Below are 20545 nucleotides of genomic sequence, written 5' to 3' on the forward strand. Positions count from 1 at the left end.
AAAAAGTTAAGGACATATTACTTCGTTTATAAACTGGGTAATTTTTAAAAATAATATTAGTCTGGCAGAAAATTCTGGGTACATATAAAAGCCTAAAATTTTCTCTTAGGTTGAAATTAGCCAATCCATAACATGTTTTAATAAATTTTGGTCAACATTGTAAATAACAATTAAAGTATATAAAAAGCAAACACATAATATATACCGTTTCATAATTATAATAAACAATTTCATTTTGTTATTGCACTTAATAAGGATTTTCAAGACGAAATTTCGAAAATTTCTTAACATTTTTCAAGGGATAAAGGTTTGAAAAAAACACTATTTGGCAAATAATTAGTAGGTTACTATAGCAGTTTTGTAACAATAATATAAAAAAGTGCTTTAAATAATAAATTTAAAACAAAAATCGTACAATAAGAATTTCAGTTGATGTAACTAAAAACGTAAAATGTCACATTTTTGTATCAGGTTAATACAAAGTTTACACTTAATTCATTATGAGTCACTAATATTTAAAATAAAAAATATATTAGTAATTTTTATAAACATTAGTTTTATAATATTAATAAGGTCTGACGTTAGAAATAAGCAAAACTAGTTCATATTTTAACTGTTAACTAAACCAGTAAACTAGTTGGTACATAAATTTGAATAAAGATTTTAATGCAAGTTCATTTTTATTTCTTTGTTTTAATTAAAGACTAATATTTCAATTGATATAAAGTAAAAAATATTTATTCTTTATTAATATAAATAATATGTTCACGAAAAATTTAAGTTAATGCTACTGTTTAACTTTTAGACAGCTAACATATACCAATTAGAACTAATGAATATTCACATTGAATTTTTTTTTTTAAAAAATGAAAAATAATATTATGTTGGAAGCCCAGTTCTCTTTACAGTTCATCAATTCTAACTAAAGATATTGATTTAAAATAATATATTTTTAGTAAAAGCTTTTTAAATAACAGGTTGAAATAATAATTCATGTAAAAATATATGGAACATAATGCTTTAAACAAATTTCTTTTATAAAGAAGTGCAATTAATTTTTTCAAATTAAAAACTCGCTACTTATAGCTCTTGCCTCAATAACAATTGAAATTTTCTGATTTTTGTGCAAGATATTTCACATAAATTCTTAGTATTTAAAAGCTGATAGCATAAAAAATAGAAACTGGAGTAATTTTTACACTCAGTTTCAAAAGATAAGCTTCATTAAGTTGCGCGTAACATTGTCTTTATTTTGTAATTTATGGAATTATTATTAATTTATATTTCAATGTTCTTAAGAGTTTAAAAAATTATTTAAGCTTTATAATAAAAATAGCTTTAAAAATAAGTTTAAGTGCTGATCCAATATGGCTATGGCATACTAAATTTTTGAAATCATTTAAAAAAAATTGCAGAAATCTGCAGAGCGTGTCATCTAAATATTAGATGTTCTTTTATCGTTTTGATTTCATCATGCCTTGGTTTGCGGGTTCGCAATTCAGCACTAGCATTTTTCGAAGGAAAAACACAAAACTGAGTAATAAACAATAATTGAGCAAATGTAGTGAAAATGTACTTTAAATATTAGAAAATGTTTTATGGAATGTGCCGTAAACATCTGAAATATTTTGAAAAGAAAAGCTTGTTTTTATCCAAGAAGCTCAGTCTGAACTTGAAGCCAGTGCTCGTCTTCTTCATCTGGAGGACGCGCCTCTTCTTCTTCTTCTGGGTTGTTTCTCATAAAATCACCCTGTCTTCTTTCAAGTTGGCTTCGGAGCTCTGACAAGGTTTGCAGCAATAAAAGTCTTCTGAATTGTACGAGTTCTCTTTGTAGTATAAGTTGCTCTTCACGGCGTATTATTTCTTCCACTCTCGCTTCTTTCATTCTTTCGTCAACCAAGTGTCGAGCTCGTCTTAACCTCTGGACTTTGTCTTGTAACATTTCTGTAGTTGACTTAGCAAAAGAGGTCTTGTTGGATGTTTCAGCTGGGGTTTCTGAAAGAGGGGTAGTACTGCAACTACTGTTGTCTCTGTCACTGCCACAAGCACTGTCAGCTTGTGGACTTCCTGTATCTGGAGGAGGACTTTTTGGAGAACCTATTTGGTGTGAAATAAGTATAATGATAAGGTTTATAAAATGAAAAGCAGGAAAGGCAATGGCTTAGGGTAATATAATGATAAATCTCTTTTTGAAAATATAAGAGGGAACGTTTTTTTTGGGGAGGGGGAGACACTGATTTTCATATGGAAAATACGATGTTTCAATGTATAGTGCTGCTATCTAATGAAAATTTCGAAAACTTGTAAATACCACCTTAAAACAATAAAGATGATATTGACGTCAACCTATGGAAAATGATGTCTCATTGCTGCAGTTGTCTCGCTACCTTCAAATATATCAACAATTAAACTTCTGCAAATAGTCCTACCATATTGAATTGTTTAATTTTGCTATATCAGTGGAAAATGGTGCTTCTATCTATAATTTATTAAAAAGCACTATTTATTGTGTTTTCAAACGGTTCTAACTGCATACTTATAAGAGTTTGATAGACAGTACGTAATAAATACTTAGAAAAAATTAAAAAAAACTTTTTTATGCTTTGTGCATCTTGTTTCACACGATTTCATTATTAATGGATAGATTAATTTTAATTTAGGTATTTACTGCATTCATAAAATAAAAAGTACTTTTGTGATAATTTTAATGCAATAAATATAATAACTATAGTCTAGTCATATTCTTTAGCATGTTATTATCTAATAAATGCTGCCCATGCAGAGAAATCAATTTTTAAAATTTCTATTTATAATTTGATGATTTGAGGGATACAAAATCATTCAAGCACGTTAAAAAATAAACTTATTAACTAGATTTAGATTGCTCAAAAATAATCATGTCACTATTAGAAAGCATGGTTTAACTCGACCTTAATATAATCATTTACCAAAAGCAGTGAGGTTGTCATGGTTTCGCTTTTCTTTACTTAGATTTTTCTTAATCCCAACTTGGAATGCAGATTATACATCAACAATGTAAAATGCCCATGATGTCATTGTAGAGATTTTAAAAGTTCGAACTATCTAGAATTCCATATTTAATTTTCCATATTTTATAGTTTTGAAATGAGAAGAAAGAGCTTAAAAGTTCCAGAAAGTGATATTTAGTTGGCTTTGATATAAATCGTGTCGTTAGAAATTATGTCAAAGCGACATAATTCATGTTCTAAAAGTAAAAAAATGCTGAAAATTCCGAGGAATAAAGTACAAAATGTTTTTGTAGCCTATTTGCATTATTTATACAATTAAATTAAAAATGCTATCGTTTATATGAGATCATATTTTTCAAGCGGAGCAAAAATAATATCTCGATGTCTTTAATAAATCAGAATAACTTTTTCTTAATTACATAAAGGTGAGCTAATAGTAGCTCGCTAACAGTTTCTTATGGCTTGCTAAGACACTCAGAAAAATTAACCTCGAACAGGTTTCTAGTTGAGATGGAGCGGTTTACACCCAATAGCTTTTTGATAAAATCTCATTTTTGTCAACTTAGAAGTTCTTTTTACTATATATATATATTCTTAAATATATTCTTTATTTATTATAAAATTTATTTGTTTCTGTTATATTTTATGTTCTGTAAATTAAAAAAAATGTTTGCAAAGTAAAGCTCTGAGTGTTCCGCTCTTTCGAAATTTTCATGTATGAAAAAACTTAAGTTACTTCATAAACTTTTGATCAAATTTTTTCTTGCAGTTCTTCAACTTACAGGAGAATCTCAACGAGCACTCTCAACGACAAAATAAATTATTGAAAGAAATGATAGGGTGGATTTGTTTTACTAAACTGATTCTGAAATTAAACTAATTTGTAGTGATATGAAATAAAGAAATTGAATAAAACTGCTAATATTTTATTTTAAATTTATTTTCATTTATTTTTATTGTACAATCCGCACGTTTTATGAAAAGCAAAGTCAACAACTGAATACAAGGATTTTAAAAAGTGAGGCCCTCTACCAACTCACGCAGAGAAACTATTGCCGATCCCCGGCAAGGATTAACATAATTTTTTTTTTCTATTACGAAATCCTCTTCAAACATTCCGGGGATAACAATCTCAAAATGTTATTAATCAGTGAGCACAATTAAACTACAAAATTATGCCCAATAATATGAAGTTATTTTTAGAGATACAATTTCTTGCCTCTCAAAATATGATAGCTGCAATTTATAAATTGTTAAATTGTAGTAGTTTAGTTAGGAGAGCGGTCGCCTGTGCGAGGCACTTTTATGTTTATTAATTCATTCTACGATTTTTGCTCCATCACTGGATTTTCACCAAACTAATAAAAACATCTCTACATACAATTATAAAGCTATTTATCAAAAAATTCAAGGAAGGAAAACAGTTATAATTCTTATTGAGTAATTTCAGTATTGAATTTAACAATGATCAAAGATTTTTAAAATTGTTTAATTTAAAAAATAAAATACTGTTAAAACAAGTTGAAATTGTTTAATTTCAAAAATCTATATGAGAAGTAAGTAGATTACAGAATTCCAATAAAAAGATTATTTAAAATAAGAAGAAATTTTACTAATTTTCTCTTGCTAATAATTACAACTCAACTACAAGAGATTAATGAACATCGCGGCATGTTTAAGTAAATTCAAATTATTTTCAGACAATTTTATATTTATGTAAGCACGAACGAATGCAAAAAGTTCATTCAACTTTCATTATATTTTTTCTATTTTATATTTTGCTTTCAGAAATAGTTAAAATAAATTTAATAAATATCATACGCAAAATCAAATTCATTTTTCTTTGCAGATACACTTGTGACCCTATAATTATGAGTTGCAATATAATTCCATGGTTTTGACCAACATGTGACGCATATAAAATTCTTTTATAAATATGTTTCAGTACCTGAAATACCTTAGTATCATATATGAATATATAAAAATAGTATTATTCATTTTCATAAGAACATGTTAAGAATTATAATTAATTTCTGATTATTCCACTTCTGTTGGTATCCTATCAATCAAATCTAGAAATTCAGAAAAACGACATTTTTAAAGTTTTTGCATTAATTTTCTAAAAAAAAAAAAAAGCGCATAAATATATTTTGGCTTTACAAATTTTTTTTCAAAAGCCTAATCTAAAGTCCTGCTAAGTATGTAAAAAATTTAGAAACGTTAAAATTTCCTATTGAAATATTGTTTTGAAAAGAAACATTTGAATGTAGTAATAACAATAATCTAAACAATTGAAAACAAAAATTAGACAATGATTTCAGCAGTTTAAATCTGGCAATACTCCAGGCAACTTTAATAAAACTTGATTATTTTAAAAAGTCAAATAAATGTATTATAAAATGCTTTGCTAACCTTCTTTAAAACAAGATGAGATAATTTTGTTAAAATATTTATTGTTTATGCCTAAGTTGCTCTAAAAATTAATTTCATCCATAATAATTGAATTTACATAAGCAACCCTCTTTTTAAAACTCAAATATGTAATATGATAGAGATTACAATTTAGGTTCAATGATTCAAATATATTCGTAACGTAGATATTGAACTCGTGTAAATTTAGGAGTTAAAAAGATAACGTCCAACGTGTAGAAAGGATTATTCTATGAAAACTAACGTTCAAACAATCTGACACAATTTTCATTAAAATGTCCCATTCTTTGATAATTATGACAATATTTTTCCACAAAACATTTTACGCTAGTTACAAAATTAATTTTTGAGATTTAATTAATAACTGCTCAAATATAGCACGTTTTTTGTTTCAGTTAGATTTTTTGCATCATAAATACTCAAGAATAGGACAAAGCTATTTTTGTTTATTTATATTTTAATAAATAAACAAGTCAAAAAATCTGAAGGTGTTACTTTTAAAATCGGAATCACAATGGAATGACCAATACGCCAATATCTGAAATCTTATATATTAAATCAGACTATAACAATTGAAATTAGCATTATTATGGAATTGAATTATTCAATTTAAACTATTTATAACTAAAATGTTACAAGGCTCTTTAAAAAAAAAAAGAAAGAAAGAAACTTAAAATAAATATTAAATTGCTGCCGAAAATTTTAAATGCATAAAGTTGTATTATTTTGAAAAGAGCAATACTATGATATGCATTATTAAATAAAGGTAAAACTTACGTAATATTTCGAGATCATCTTCTGGTTCTTCAATATGAACATAATCCTCGGAATAAGCTTCATCACTACTTTCTCCTTCATCTTCGAGAGTTGTTTTTTGGGCATTAAGCTCTCGGAAATCTATCCAGGCGCTGCGTGGAATCGGACGGCAGTAAGTGGCCGGACAATAAGGCGTATCCTCATCGTCCAGAACGGCAGTAGTGCGACGACTGTGCGCCGCGGATCGCTCCAAGATGACGCGAGGCAAGCGTTTGGAAGACGGACTCCGGCCATTGATACGGAAGCCACTCCATGGATCTCCCGCATAACCTGTCGTTGAAACGAAGAAACAAATAATTTTATATATATATATATATATATATATATATAATATATATATATATATATATGACTTTCACGGGTGAATGTCAACAATTACATAATTGCTTTGGTGAATGTCCGAAATATTTGTTACATCCGATTTGATATTAATTTATTCGTTGATATTATTATATTTATTCGATATTTTAATATCTGCTGAGAATAGATTAGGAGAAACATCAGTGTTCGGAGTACCGGTTAAATGCATAGCGAAATATATACTAGGTACACTGATAGATATTTCAATATCTGCTGAGAATAGATTAGGAGAAACATCAGTGTTCGGAGTACCGGTTAAATGCATACCAGAATATATACTAGGTACACTGATAGATATTTTAATATCTGCTGAGAATAGATTAGGAGAAACATCAGTGTTCGGAGTACCGGTTAAATGCATAGCGGAATATATTCTAGGTACACTGACAGATATTTTAATATCTGCTGAGAGTAGATTAGGAGAAACATCAGTGTTCGGAGTACCGGTTATATGCATACCGGGCAGTGGCACTTAACTTTGAAAAAAACATTTGTATAGGGTATACCGGGCAAATGTATACCGGGCAGTGGCACTTAACTAGACCTAGTATATATTTCGGACATTTACCAAAGCGACTATGTGAAGGTCAGCATTCACCGGTGGAAGGCAACAATCACCTATTTTGGTCACTCCCAGTAACATATACACATATTAAGATAAAAGCACAATATAAAAAAAGTTGAATTAAATTTTACTACAAATATTATTGTAAGAATCTATTAGAAATTGGTGTCACATTAATTGTGTGACAGACACATCATGCTTAATTTTATTTAGAATAAGTTTTATTATTATATGAACTGTAATATGAAGTCTAAAGGTGCCTTTTCGTTTGTTTTTTTTAAATCTTGATTATTAAATATGTTTTTAAAAATAAAAAAATTTGTATAACAAGAGAATTTAGTCCAAATGCTTCATTCCAGCCTTATTCATTGTATTGCATAGATACACTAAAGTTTTGTAATAAAAAACTTAATATTCATAATATTCATATTCATTGCAAATATTGCATTTTTATGGCACTTGCGCAGTTTTTATTTCCTTTTCGCAATTTTTTTACTTTTTTCTGTTTAAATTGAAATAAGTCAATTAGTAAGAAAAATAAACTATTTTAAAATTTTGAGCTTTTTGATTATTTTAAAATTGTTGAGACAGCAAATTCTTTTAAAATAACTAATTACTGCAGTATTAAAAAATTAGGTGACGAAAGTAAAGCATTAAAAATGCCTAATCATAGAAATATTTTATAGTAAATCGTCTTTGCGCGTTGAAATAAAAAAAATTTTACGCGATCCAAGTTAAGTATTTCTATTTAATTGTCCCTACCTTCTTCTATTATGAACATTTTTCCTACGTTTACTATTATTACTACTTTCATAAGCTACATTTAATGCACAATGTATAAACAAACGAACCACCCTGTCTAACTTTTGATCTAATGACTGGATCTTTTCACGTAGTAGGACTCAATCTTAATGATTCTAGAGGATAACCACAAATAAGTTAATTAATTAATGCAGGCGGCATTTTAAGTTACGAAATCAGACACAAACGTACTTTCTCTGAATAAACATTCCTTTTTTAGACGGATTTGGATCTCTGACCCCCAAAATATGTTGCATGAGAATGAGGAAGCTACTTGAGGGTGTATGAGAAAGAGTAGCCGCAATATGGGTCCCAATAGTTAAATCAGAAGAGCAATCCTAAGTTTGAAGGACTTAATGCTTTTCACCTTATCTTGAGAATATTTTTACATACAATTATAAAATTTGTTTATCCAAAGATGATTCCATTCAAAAAGTAGTTTTTGAATAATAATTTTTTATAATTTTATTTCAAAAAACCTTTTAATAGTAAGATGCACAAATTTTTACATCATTTTAAAAAATGTAATTTTAAATACAATAAATACAATATTTGAAAAAAATTGGTCCAATAGTTCATGAGAAATCGAATTTAAAAGAAAAAATTCGATTTCGATTAAAGTTCGATTAAAATTAAAATTCTCAGGCCTCCACCGATATCATTCAAATTTTGTATTACGCCTCATAAAATTACATTGTGTGAAATGATGTAAGAATTAGTATACTTGCAGTTTAATATTTTTTTGATTAGTATTAATTTCACATAGTATAATTAATAATTTTAGAATAGTCGTATATTTAAAATTTGATTTCTCAGGAGCTATTCAACCGATTTCGTTCAAATTTTCTATTCTACCATGTAAAATTGAATACTTTAAAATATTGCTCACTGTATACCTTACAATTCAAAAAAATTTTCGACTATTATTAAATAAAATGATGATAAATAATAAATATTTACAAAAATTTATTTTTCTGTCTAGAATTATCTTTGGGCAAACGAATTTTATAATTGTGTGCAAACATTTTGTAATTCACTTAAAAAGTGATTGACATACGGTGAAATACGTAAAAAGCGAAATTAACATTAAGGGGCTCAAACTTTGGATCGCTCTCCCAACCAAACTAGGACAATATTATTTACCAGATTGCTGCTCCCTCCTATATGAGGATCAAAAATCTGAATCCGTCGAAAAGAGGGTATGTTTATTCAGAAAAAGAACGTTTTCGTGTCCAATTTCGTAACTTCGTCTGCACTTATTAACTAACATATTTGAGGTTACCCGATCGAACCATTAAGATTAAATCCTAAAGCATGAAGATCCAATCATTAGATCAAAAGTTATTGTGGGTGGTTCATTTTATAATAATTTCCTATTTTATAAACGAAGTATTATTTTTTTTCTAAAAAATATCAACTTTTAAGTAGAAAAAAACATTAAAAGAGAGGCTATAATTTTCTGGCTGTAATTTCTGATTTTTCATGCTTTTATTATTTTTGTCATAAGTTGTAATTAAATGAAAAATAAAGTCTGTTAGATTTAGTGCATTACAATATAAATTAAACTTATATAAATATTAATAAAAGCGTTTTATTTATAACAAAGAAACTTTTTGTGAGGTTATAATTTAGCGGATCACTATACCTTACTTATATTAGATGTTATTATGCGCCAAAATTGAAAATATGACTTTGAGACAGTTTGCATATTATCAATAATTTTTTTGATAGATAAATTGAAATAGTTAAAAAAAATCCCAACTTATTTAAATTATAACAGTGGGGATGGCCGTGGTTAAGAAGGGCTGATTGGGTGGAGTCTGATTTTCTTGCAATTAGGGAAAAGTATTGGAGATCAAAGATAATTCAAAAGTCGTTATGGAGAAATCTTCGGAAGAAGGCATTAGGGCACATTGGGCTGTCTGGCCAACTATGATGATGATTAAACTTTTCTATTTTATTTTATGCCCAAGCAAGTTTTAAAAATAAACAGTCTGTCCGTGTAAAAATATAATATATGGTTCTGCATTATTTTGATGTTTAAACTGTTTGTGTCAACTTTCAACAAATGTGCAACTTGAACGATTTTGAGCAGCAGTTATCCTGCCTTTACCATGAACATTTTACCATGTTGTAAAGGAAATTTGTTCGCTGTGTGTTAAAGCAAACAAGTATTACTATAATAGATTATTTTCCTTCCGACACGGAGAAAAAAAATTCTGGCAAAATTACCATAATGTATAGTAATTACACTTCCGGGCAAGAAAAACCATGATTCTGATATTAAAAACCAAAATATACAGCATTTAAACCTTTCATTTGTTCATTTTTTTATTTGTATGATAACGGTTTACCGGAAATTTTGGTTCATAAAATTATAGGTCATATTGCCACACATTTAGTAAAAAATGGAAAACTGAAATTGAATTTACCGAATAAATTGGTTTTATGCCATGCCTTAAGGAATCATGATAAAATGACCAAATTTTTTTACATTATATGAAACCATATTGTGATGTTAATTTACCAAAACTTTTACCAAAGTATTTCGGTAGAAATTACAGATTTGTTTGGTGTTCTCATAGAGTCAGAAACACTGCAAATTTTACCATGTTCTGGTAATTTTGTCTACGCTTCTCAGTGTAGCTTTTAAATTTGTTTTGTCTTCCACTCGATCAGATCATAATTTGAAGATACCACTGCTAACTTTGCCATTAATAAAAAATTCAAATAAAATTTTTAATTCATTGAGCACCCATTACTGACAATAAATTGAGCATAGCTGACAGTAAAAAAATTTTTTGCAATTCAGACAAAATTTCGATCAAAAAAATATTATAATCTGATATATTTAGATTAAATATGACCTTGAATTCCATAAATGAATACAACTTCATAATTCCATAAATGAAGTAGAATTGTTGCTACATCCGTTTATTAGGAAAACAAAAAAAAATTTGGCAAAAAATTAATTTAAAAGCTTACGCCCAACACCTTTTTGTTCATTCGATTCTAAATTAGAATATTGGATTCCAGTTAAGACAAAATTCTAAATTACTTATATTCTAATTAGTTCAAAAATTTAATCTCAATTTCAAATTGTTATTTTGATAAAATTATTCGCATTTGATATTAAATTTTTATAATTAGACCGAAATTTCGTTTTGAAATAATCTGACTACGTGTGTATATAGTTAGATTAAATGTGACATTAAAAAAAGCTGAATATAATTATTACCATTTATAATTTTAATTTGAAGATATTAATTTGAAAATTGTCACCTATTAATTTATTCTATTTAAAAGATTCTATTCTGCCACACACATGCTATAATTTATTCTATTTCTGCCACACACATGCTTCACAACTCGGTTACAGGGCGGACTCATTCATACATCCATTCATTAATTCATCCACTGATCGTAATTATGACCTGAAGCAGAGAACGATTAATCTCCCCTTCATTACCTCTAGAGGTTTGATTTGTTATGGGAATATGAGGGACTTTATGACACGACAGATTTAAAATGCACCATTCGCCATTTACTACACGGGGCACATTTACTTTACTTCGGCCGACAGGGATCGTACTCACAACCTCTTGTCATGGGTCTAACGCCCTACCAACCTAGCTATCCCGGCCTTATTGTTTTCGTCAGTTCAATAATAAAGAAATATTAACTTCCCCTACTTATTACTTTTATTTGGTTCAATATGTTGCATTTTAAATTTCCTATATTTTATTAAATATGCTGTACCGCATTTAATTTAATAATAAATCTTTCATTTAATAGAAGCAATTTATGCAATTTTACTAGTCAAATGTAAGTTGATTACTGCAACTAAATATTAATATATTGTAAAGTTTTAATTTTCAGTACTAAAATATTTAAACTTTCTAATATTTAATTTAGTTGCTAAAACCATTTTTATATCTGGAGGTAATTTTTATTTTAGCATAATTCTTTTCAAATTTATTTTTATTTCGTTTCATTATTCAAATATCATTAGCATGTAAAATGCATTAATGCCATGCATTACTTTAAGTATATTAAAACTTAAGTTGCAATCATTGTCCTGCAAATAAATAAATAAACTTGTTTTGTTTCGGAATCGTAATGCAATTTTGAGAAGATCCCACCTGTGGACAATTTTTTGGCTTGCTTAAGATTGATGTAAATCATTTTTTTTCTTTTAATATTTAAAAATGCACAAAAAACATTTTATTTCTCGGAGAAATTTTATTCAATAAAACAATCATAAAAATGTCATGTTTTTATATTTTCGCCTAAAAAGACCACGTCACCATGTCATCAAAACTATTACGCAATTTAAAGTTTCTTTTGTTGTTTTTTTGAAAAATTTCAAATTTCTCAGCGTGTTTGTGTAGCAGTCTATCAAATATTGGCAATGTAGCAATCTCACCCAAAAAATAGACATTTTTCATTTTATGGCATTTCCTGAATTTTAATGCATAACTCTAATTTCTTTCACACTATAATTGTGACTCATATTTCTTCTAAAATATTTTAATTTAGATTAAAAAAAAGTACATAATATATTATATTATAAATACAACTGACTATTTAAGTGTTTCTAAAAAAAGTGAGTTCAATAGAGTGCTGAATTATGTTAGCACATTTTCTATTACAAGTTTAAAGTTTAATTAGTTTAAAAATATATATTCAAGGGCATTATTGTAAAGATATTATTCTGAACACAAGTGTTTAGTTAAAAGCAAAATATTAATATTTTTCTGCATAAAAATTTTTAAATAGTTAATTATTAATTCAATTCTTAGAATCGATACTTTTACAGTAGACATGAAACTCACACAGTCTAGTCTAAGTTAAGCATAAAATTGATATGCATTTTTATAAACAAAATAAATCTTTATGAAATATATGACGCCCAACATCTTTTTGTGTAAAATAAAAAAACTGGTGATCTGTAATAATAATAGCATAAATGACAAGAAAAATTTTTACATTTCTTAACGCTTTACGAACACAAGTTAAACCCCTTAAAATAAAACTCTAAAACTGCTTGAGCTCAAGAAAATCCATAAAATATAATTACGAATGAAAACTTTTTTTTAAAATTTAATTATATGTGGATTCTGAAACGTGATTCTTCTTTTCAATTTCTTCCTTATCTTTTCTCCTATCATCTCTTAATAAAAATTTGCATATAAATTGCATTTCTCAGCGTGTCTAATCTAAATTTCATCAAACATATGATTAAAAATGGGAAGCTAAAGACAAGATACTCGTAAGAAATACCTTTAAATCAATATTACTGAAATGTTTCGATTTCGTTGTCATAGATATCGTATGTTGATTTAATATACTTACGTACACACATTTTTCTTTTTTTCTTCTTCTTTTTTTCTTCTTCTTTTTTTTGTTTAAACACTCATAAAAGAACTTTTTTTAATGTTAACTAAAATTCTCTTTCTTGCAAGCTAAACCAGGTCAATTTTTAAATAGTTTTTGAAAAAATGCTTGAAAGTTAAAGTCGGCCCTTAATTTGCAATGTATACTTAATTAGGTGGTTTCTGTGGTTTAATGCAAGAAACAATATATATTTAGGAGAAGATTATCCCATAGAAAAAAATTAAATTTTTATCAGCAATAAATAGTATCAAATTCAAATTTAAGAACTTATTCTAAAAAGAAAATTTTAAATTTCCCGAACACAAGGAAGGAAACGTCTAATATACATTTTCCATTGAAGTTTAGTTTGAAAGTTTAATTCTGACTAATTATTTTAAGATTTCTTGATTAGTTAAAAAATCGTTTTAAAAAACAATTAAAAAATTAAGTATTTTTTTTTTCTATATACCAAAATATGTAACTTTCGTTAAATTTTATGTATTTTTAAAATTTTAAGAGATAGTTCTTATAAGCAAATCGTTTCATTGAAATATTAATAGTCAGTTTCAATGAAAAAATGCATAAAAAATGAAAACGATACCTTGAAATGCTTAGATTATCTAAGAATAAATAGAATTTTTTTATCTAGTTCATTTTGATCTGTAGTATGAAAATTAGTCAAGTGTTTGTTATGTCGATCGATTTTAAGGAGCTTATGTAAAAATGTCCAAGTTTAAAGCCTTTTTTTCTGATTGAATTTTCAAAAACGTTTTTTTTTTAATTCTTTACTTTAATGAAATACAGAAAATCTGCCTGTTACTACGTTTATTATTTTTATTATATTATTATTTTTTCGTTGTCTAAACGTTAACTTCACACTTTTAAAAAAATTAGCGATAAAATTAGATGCTTAAAAGTAAAATAAAAGATAATATTTTTATACTTTCCTGAAATTATGAAACATATTCTAATAACGAATGCATAATATTAAGTATACATACTGTTCAGTCTTTTTTTTCTAGTACCTGAAAAATTTGTTAATCTACCGCTGATATAAGAAAATTTTAATTCAAATTGTCAGGGATAATTTTTTAACAAATTCTGTTTCTGCAAAATACTTTATTGCAAATTATTAATTTTTTTTCAAGAATTTAACGAGTAGGGTTAAAAACAAGAAGCATGTTTTATTAATTTTGACCATAATTCTTCAATTCGACGAGGCATTGATTCATATTTTTTATTTATTTATTTATTTATTTATTTGTACTACCCTTTTATTATATTTTTACAAAAATTAATGAAAGGGAAAATTCATTATCATTATTTGCTCATCTTTCTTCTAAAGCATTATGCTTATCAAACCTTACTCAGTACAATGCAACTGGAAATGTTGTCAAAATCATATTTTGTTCATACACAGTTAAACAATTCTAGCACGACTGGTTCTGTTAAAAAGAAACTACAGATATTTATTATACATGTACAGTACAAAAAAAAACACATCAATTACTCTTGATCTAATAATCAAGTTTCCACGTGTTCGAACCTCTATCTTAATGGTTCCAGATCTCAACCACAAATATGCTAATTAATTAGTGCAGATGATATTTTGAGGTACAAAATCAGACACAAAAACGTTTTTTTTCCGAGAATTTCTTTTCGACTTCAAGACTTTTCTAAATATCTAAATAACCGCAATCTGGAAAATGTGATCCCGAGGGCGAAAGTTTGAGCTCATAAATGTTAATTTTTAATATTTGAGTATTTAACCATTTATCAGGAACTAATCAAGCTAATCAAAAAATTTTGGCTCACAATCAAAAATTTTGTTTATCTAAAAATAATTCCAAGTAAAAAAATATTTTTGTAGCTATATATTATCTTTTTATCATTTAATTTACTAATAGTTTAAAAAAAATTAGAATTATTAACTATGCAAATTTTTGCACTAAGTTAATCTTCATAATTTTAAAAGGCAAAATCCAAAATTTTAGAGGATTTATTCTGTTAAATAGTTCTAGAGAAAAAATTTAAAAATAATGCTTTTTTGAGATGTCGAAATACACAAAAAAAATTTTATTAACAAAAAGAGGCCTAAACTGACAATCGCTCTCCTGCCTAAATAATAAGGACCACATTTTCCAGGTTGAGGCTACACCTGCCATGTATTTTAAGGGTAAATAATCCGAATATCTCAGAAATATGTTCAATCAGAGAAAATACAATAATTTTTTGTCTGATTTCATTACCTAAAGATTGTCTGCACAAATTATTTAGCATATATATGATCGGAACTTTGATCTCGTTGAGTCCCATTACGTGAAAAACCGATCATTGGAACAAAAATAACAAAAGTTATTAGGCTGTTCTCTTTTCTGTACATGTATTGTTCATTCTGTACAAGTATCTTAAAGTATTACCTATAAGTATTATTACCTATAATTATTATTTCCCAGAAAATTCCACTTAAGTATGAAGTTTGATTGAGGAAAAAATATATAATATTACATATTATATGCAGTGAAACCCCGCTATAGTGAACACGGTTTATAGTGAACTCCCGGATATATCAACGAAATGTTTAGTCCCTAGCCTTGCTATACACGAATAATGTCATTTTTTGTGGATATAGTGAACTAAAAAAGTGAGGAAGTTGGATATTGTTAACTTATTTCTGCCATCGACTTTTTTTTTCTTCATTTTGTTGCAATAATTTAGAAATGTCTACTTCAAAATAAATACTCATACTGATTTTTAAAACCATCCCGAATGTAGCAGATAAGATATGTAGAATGGAATGTAGCGATAAGCATTTTCTCTTGTTTGCTTCTTCTATCATACTTTTCCATCCCTAAACAAAGGCCAACCCAGGATGATGTATGGACAAATTTTTCCCTGCATCAGCGAAAGATTATTAATTTTTCTTTTTTTTTTGTACACAAAACGAAGAGTAATAAAAAATAAAAGCAAGTTAACACATTTTTTATTACTACGTATTATTTTTCAGTCATTTTTGTATTTCATTTCATTGGTCATTTATTTAAATAATGTATAATGAAAAGGAGTTCGGAACGATTAGTTAAAATTGCTTGCGGACCGGATATAGTGAACTCCCGGTTATAGTGAACCGAAATTTCGGACCCTTGAAGGTTCGCTATAGTGAGGTTTGACTGTATTTATAATATATAATAATTATAATATAACATGTATAAAACAGGCTGCGTGTGATAAAATAAAATATCATCAAAGCATTCATACCTTCCCATAAGCTACCACTGGATTGGCTTCCGAATCCACTGCCAGGTATGGATTCTGAACTTTCGGATCCTATAGATGAGCATCGTATACCACCCGGACCATTCCATCCATTATCAAGATTGGCAGAATTTTTGGGTGAGGGCAACCAAGGGTTGGTTCGAATTCTACAACGTACCCGAGGTGAACTGGTATCAAGTGTTGTAGATGAACCAAAACCCAAAGCTTGTTGTGGTACAGAAGATAAAGGTGGTGTCAATCCTGGATCCAGAAAACTAGTTCGAATATGGAGTCGACCCCCAACGCTGCTGGGGGTCTCTGGAGCTCTAAGGAAAGGGTGAGGAGATGGAGGATGCTTAAGTCTGTGGTGAGGAGTGCTTCCAGCAGATCGGGGAAGATCTTTACCGATAGGTTCGATTTTGTGAAGTGGAGTGTTAGGAGTGCTCTCATCTTTTCTCCGAGTAATGTCAGGTCCAGTGAGATTTTCTTTCTCTTTTTTGTTTTTTCTTCGAGAACGTCCAATGTGGACTTCTACCCACCGTATTAGCTTCATAATCAATCAGAATCGAAGACCTAAAAATAATTATCAGTAAGTAAGAAAATATGATGTTTTTAAAATTTGAAGCATTAGTTACATTGAAAATAATTATTTTTACAGAGATTCGCACCAGATATTTGGTTTCGATTATTTTGAGTTTCAGTTGTGAATTAGATGGAACAGTTGGTTTTCGTAAAGATCATAATAAACATCATGAAATTAAAATACAGATATGAAACTCACTTGATAAATCATTAAAATTAAATACAATAGGCCCAAGCAAAATGCCGGTGGGGGGCATGGAAGTAGGCTAAGTGCCTTATGTGCCAAATGACATAAAGTAAGTAAGTTTATGCATATACAAAACAGAAAAACTATTTTGCTTCGTTATCAATGTCCCACCTATCCTCCAAATTATAATTTAAAAATTGTCAGACTTGTGACTCTCTCTTGAAATCGGACAAGAAGTCTTCAGTCACTAAACCTTGATATCGTGTGATGTTTTGTAAAAATTAATAACAGATAGTAAGACAAAAATCTTATACAAAGTACAAGGCCAATTATTTAAATGCTGTGAGACAATCAAGTATTTAAAAATCCAATTGAAAAAAGCTTTCAAAAAACTAGATATCAATTGGTACATTCAAAATTATTTTAGCTGTTAAATGAAAACTGTATAAGTCGTAGTTTGTGTGGTTGTACATAATGCTGTATCATAAAATAAGTGCACATTTTTACCATTCTTTAGACCTTGTTACGAATAAAATTTCCGATCCCGATAAAATCATGAAATTGAAGTCTAACTGTATTTTTAGATGTGTATTTATTACATATAAACTACAGATGTTGCTTACGATGAAAAAATTAAATTTTATATTTAAAAATAAGAACAATTTTTAAATGATTTATAATATGTCGGAAAGGAATTACTTATGTGTTACAGCTTATATAAAGTGCAGAAGAAGCCTTTTATGTTTAAAAAAATGCAAGTATAAATTATATTTTACGTTTCATGTTCAAAGCATATTAAAGAAAAATTTATTTTTAAACTTATATACTTCTTTCAATATTGAATTCGCACTTTTAAACTAAACCCAAATATATTAAAGAAAACAAAAAAATATTACAGAGTATAATTTAGACTATGATTTAGTTAATATAGAAATTTTGTCAAACATTGATGTAGAATAAATTAATTAAAACAACAAGTTCAGTTGTTTAGTTTCCACTGTTTGTTAATTAAATATTTGAAACTTTCTTTTTGTAATAATGTTAAAAATCAAATATGAATTCTAACTATGTAAAAGTTTAGTTGTTATCTTTAATATCTTCTATTCTTCATTTATAGCTTAGCACCACATTTTCTAGAATTATTTTAATTTTAAAATAACAATAATGTGCATGATTTTAAATTAATTAAATAGCATAATGTTAAAACATACTAATATATAAGTCCTTCCTTTTTAGTGTCAAATTAATTTTAAGAAAATTAAGTAAAGAATTTTGCATTAAAATTCTGTAAGCAAAGAAACTCATGAATATTTTTTTCATTAAAACAAAACAATTATGTGTTTATAAAGATAAATACTTTAATGATATAATAAACATTTATGTCAATAGAAACTTTGCATAGTTATTAATTTATATTTAAACATTTCCATCAAACGTTTTTTATTATTCTTTAAAAAAAATATTTTTCAAGTTTTAGATAATCTTTTTCAAAACACAAATTTAGAAACAATCTTTTAAGCAACGATAAAAATAATCTGAAAATGAATGTATATTTTCATAAATTGCATGATGTAATTGCATGATAAAATTTACCTCATGATGTACGGGTTAATGAATAACAAATGTAAAACAATATAAAAAAATTCCAGAATATCATCTGCACGCATCACAAAAATCAGTAAACACACAATCTAAGATACAAATATACATTATACTATAGACTTTGAATTATTAAATGAATATTTGCATCAATTGAAACATTATTTACTAATTTTTGTTTCAATACTTTTATAGTTTACATTTTTCTTCCTTAAACAACACTATTTTTCAAGTTGATAACCTTGTTTAAAACAAAAATACAAAAAAGAATTAACAAAGATTTTTAAAAATATTTGAAAATGAATATATAATTTTACAAATATTGCTCGTAACGGTTACCGAATAACAGGTGTAAAGCAGTGTAGCGAAATTCCGATATACCATGCGTCTCGAAAGTCACCAGACACACTCTTCTATGAGACAAAACACTATGTACATTGTACAACTGACTTTGAATGAATAAATATAGATTCCCATCAGTCGAAACATTATATATTTGTTAATTTTTAAATTAGTACTTACATCGTGTTAACATTTTTTATCTTTCTCAAACAAAACTATTTTTCAAGTTCAGAATATTGTTTTTTTACAAAAATAAATGTACAAAATAAATCTTTTAAATAATTATTAAAAAAAAGTGGGAAATGCGTGCATTTTAACATTAACATTCCTTGTAATAGTTAATAAATAACAGCTAGAAAAATTCCGATATACCGTCAGCATGCATCTTAAGAATCCCCAAACATACTCTTTTAAGACGCATTACACAGGATTCCATGCTAAACTATTCACATATAGTTCTAAAAGTCTCATATTAATCCACATCCTATTCATATTTAAAAACATTTTTGTTGAATAAAGATTAACATTTGCTTACCCAATGTTGTGATGAAATAGCACTGTTAAAGTGTAATGGAAAACGCCATGCTTCAGAGGAGAGTTCATGCAATGGCGGAAGAGTATAAGGAGCAAGTGGATCTGACGGACTATACCATTAAGGGATGAGGGACGGAGGAAAATATTGATTTGCCCCAGACCTTCACCATCCGTGAGTCGAGGCAGGAAAAGGAACATAAAATGCTTACACTTGAGAATTCTTTTGATGTAGGTACGCTCCTCGGCAGAGTGTGTATAAATATAAAAATGCACAATCTTTGATGACACCAGATTATGCTGTAGCTGTTAGGTTATGGGCTGTATGCCATTACGGGGGACATAAAATATCCTCACAAGTTTTAGTTTATTATTTGAAGCGTATTTTTGTTATTTTTGAACGAGAAGATTTTTAAAAATGTCTTTTGAGTTACACATACAGGTGTTTTGATGTACATTGAGCTGTTTTAATTAGTTGCTGTTTAATTAGTTTTTGTAACGATTTCTATGTGTTTCGCTTAACAAATAGGAGCTAGACATGAATTTTTTTTTTAACTTTCTTTTACTATTTTATGTCTACAAATAAAAAAAAAACTTTCTTTGATGACATCAAATTACACTGTGGCTGTTAGGTTATGGGCTTAATGACACTATAAGGAACACAAAACATCAATCATTCTTAATCGAATTACATTTAAATTAAATCAATTA

At 27.7% G+C, this 20545-nt stretch overlaps 1 protein-coding gene across 1 annotated transcript; it reads right to left on the minus strand.

Moving 5' to 3' along the window:
• Positions 1-677: 677 nt before the first annotated feature.
• Positions 678-19941, minus strand: LOC107453664 (uncharacterized). Its single transcript, XM_016070557.5, has 4 exons — positions 19839-19941; positions 16597-17166; positions 6198-6506; positions 678-2097 (listed from the first exon to the last, which is right to left on the minus strand). The coding sequence occupies exons 2-4, from the start codon at positions 17144-17146 to the stop codon at positions 1649-1651; spliced, it is 1308 nt and encodes a 435-aa protein (XP_015926043.1). The 5' UTR covers positions 17147-17166; positions 19839-19941; the 3' UTR covers positions 678-1648.
• Between the last annotated feature and the right edge of the window lie 604 nt (positions 19942-20545).

This window comes from Parasteatoda tepidariorum, chromosome 11 (assembly GCF_982258835.1).
Source record: "Parasteatoda tepidariorum strain Cologne lab strain chromosome 11, Ptep-v5.0, whole genome shotgun sequence".
Lineage (NCBI taxonomy): Eukaryota > Metazoa > Arthropoda > Arachnida > Araneae > Theridiidae > Parasteatoda > Parasteatoda tepidariorum.

Coding starts and splice junctions, on each gene's coding strand:
- LOC107453664 (XM_016070557.5), bottom strand. CDS start 17,146: ATGAAGCTAATACGGTGGGTAGAAGTCCACATTGGACGTTCTCGAAGA. Junction 6,507..16,596: donor CAGTGGTAGCTTATGGGAAG/GTATGAATGCTT, acceptor TTTCAACGACAG/GTTATGCGGGAGATCCATGG. Junction 2,098..6,197: donor AGATGATCTCGAAATATTAC/GTAAGTTTTACC, acceptor CACACCAAATAG/GTTCTCCAAAAAGTCCTCCT.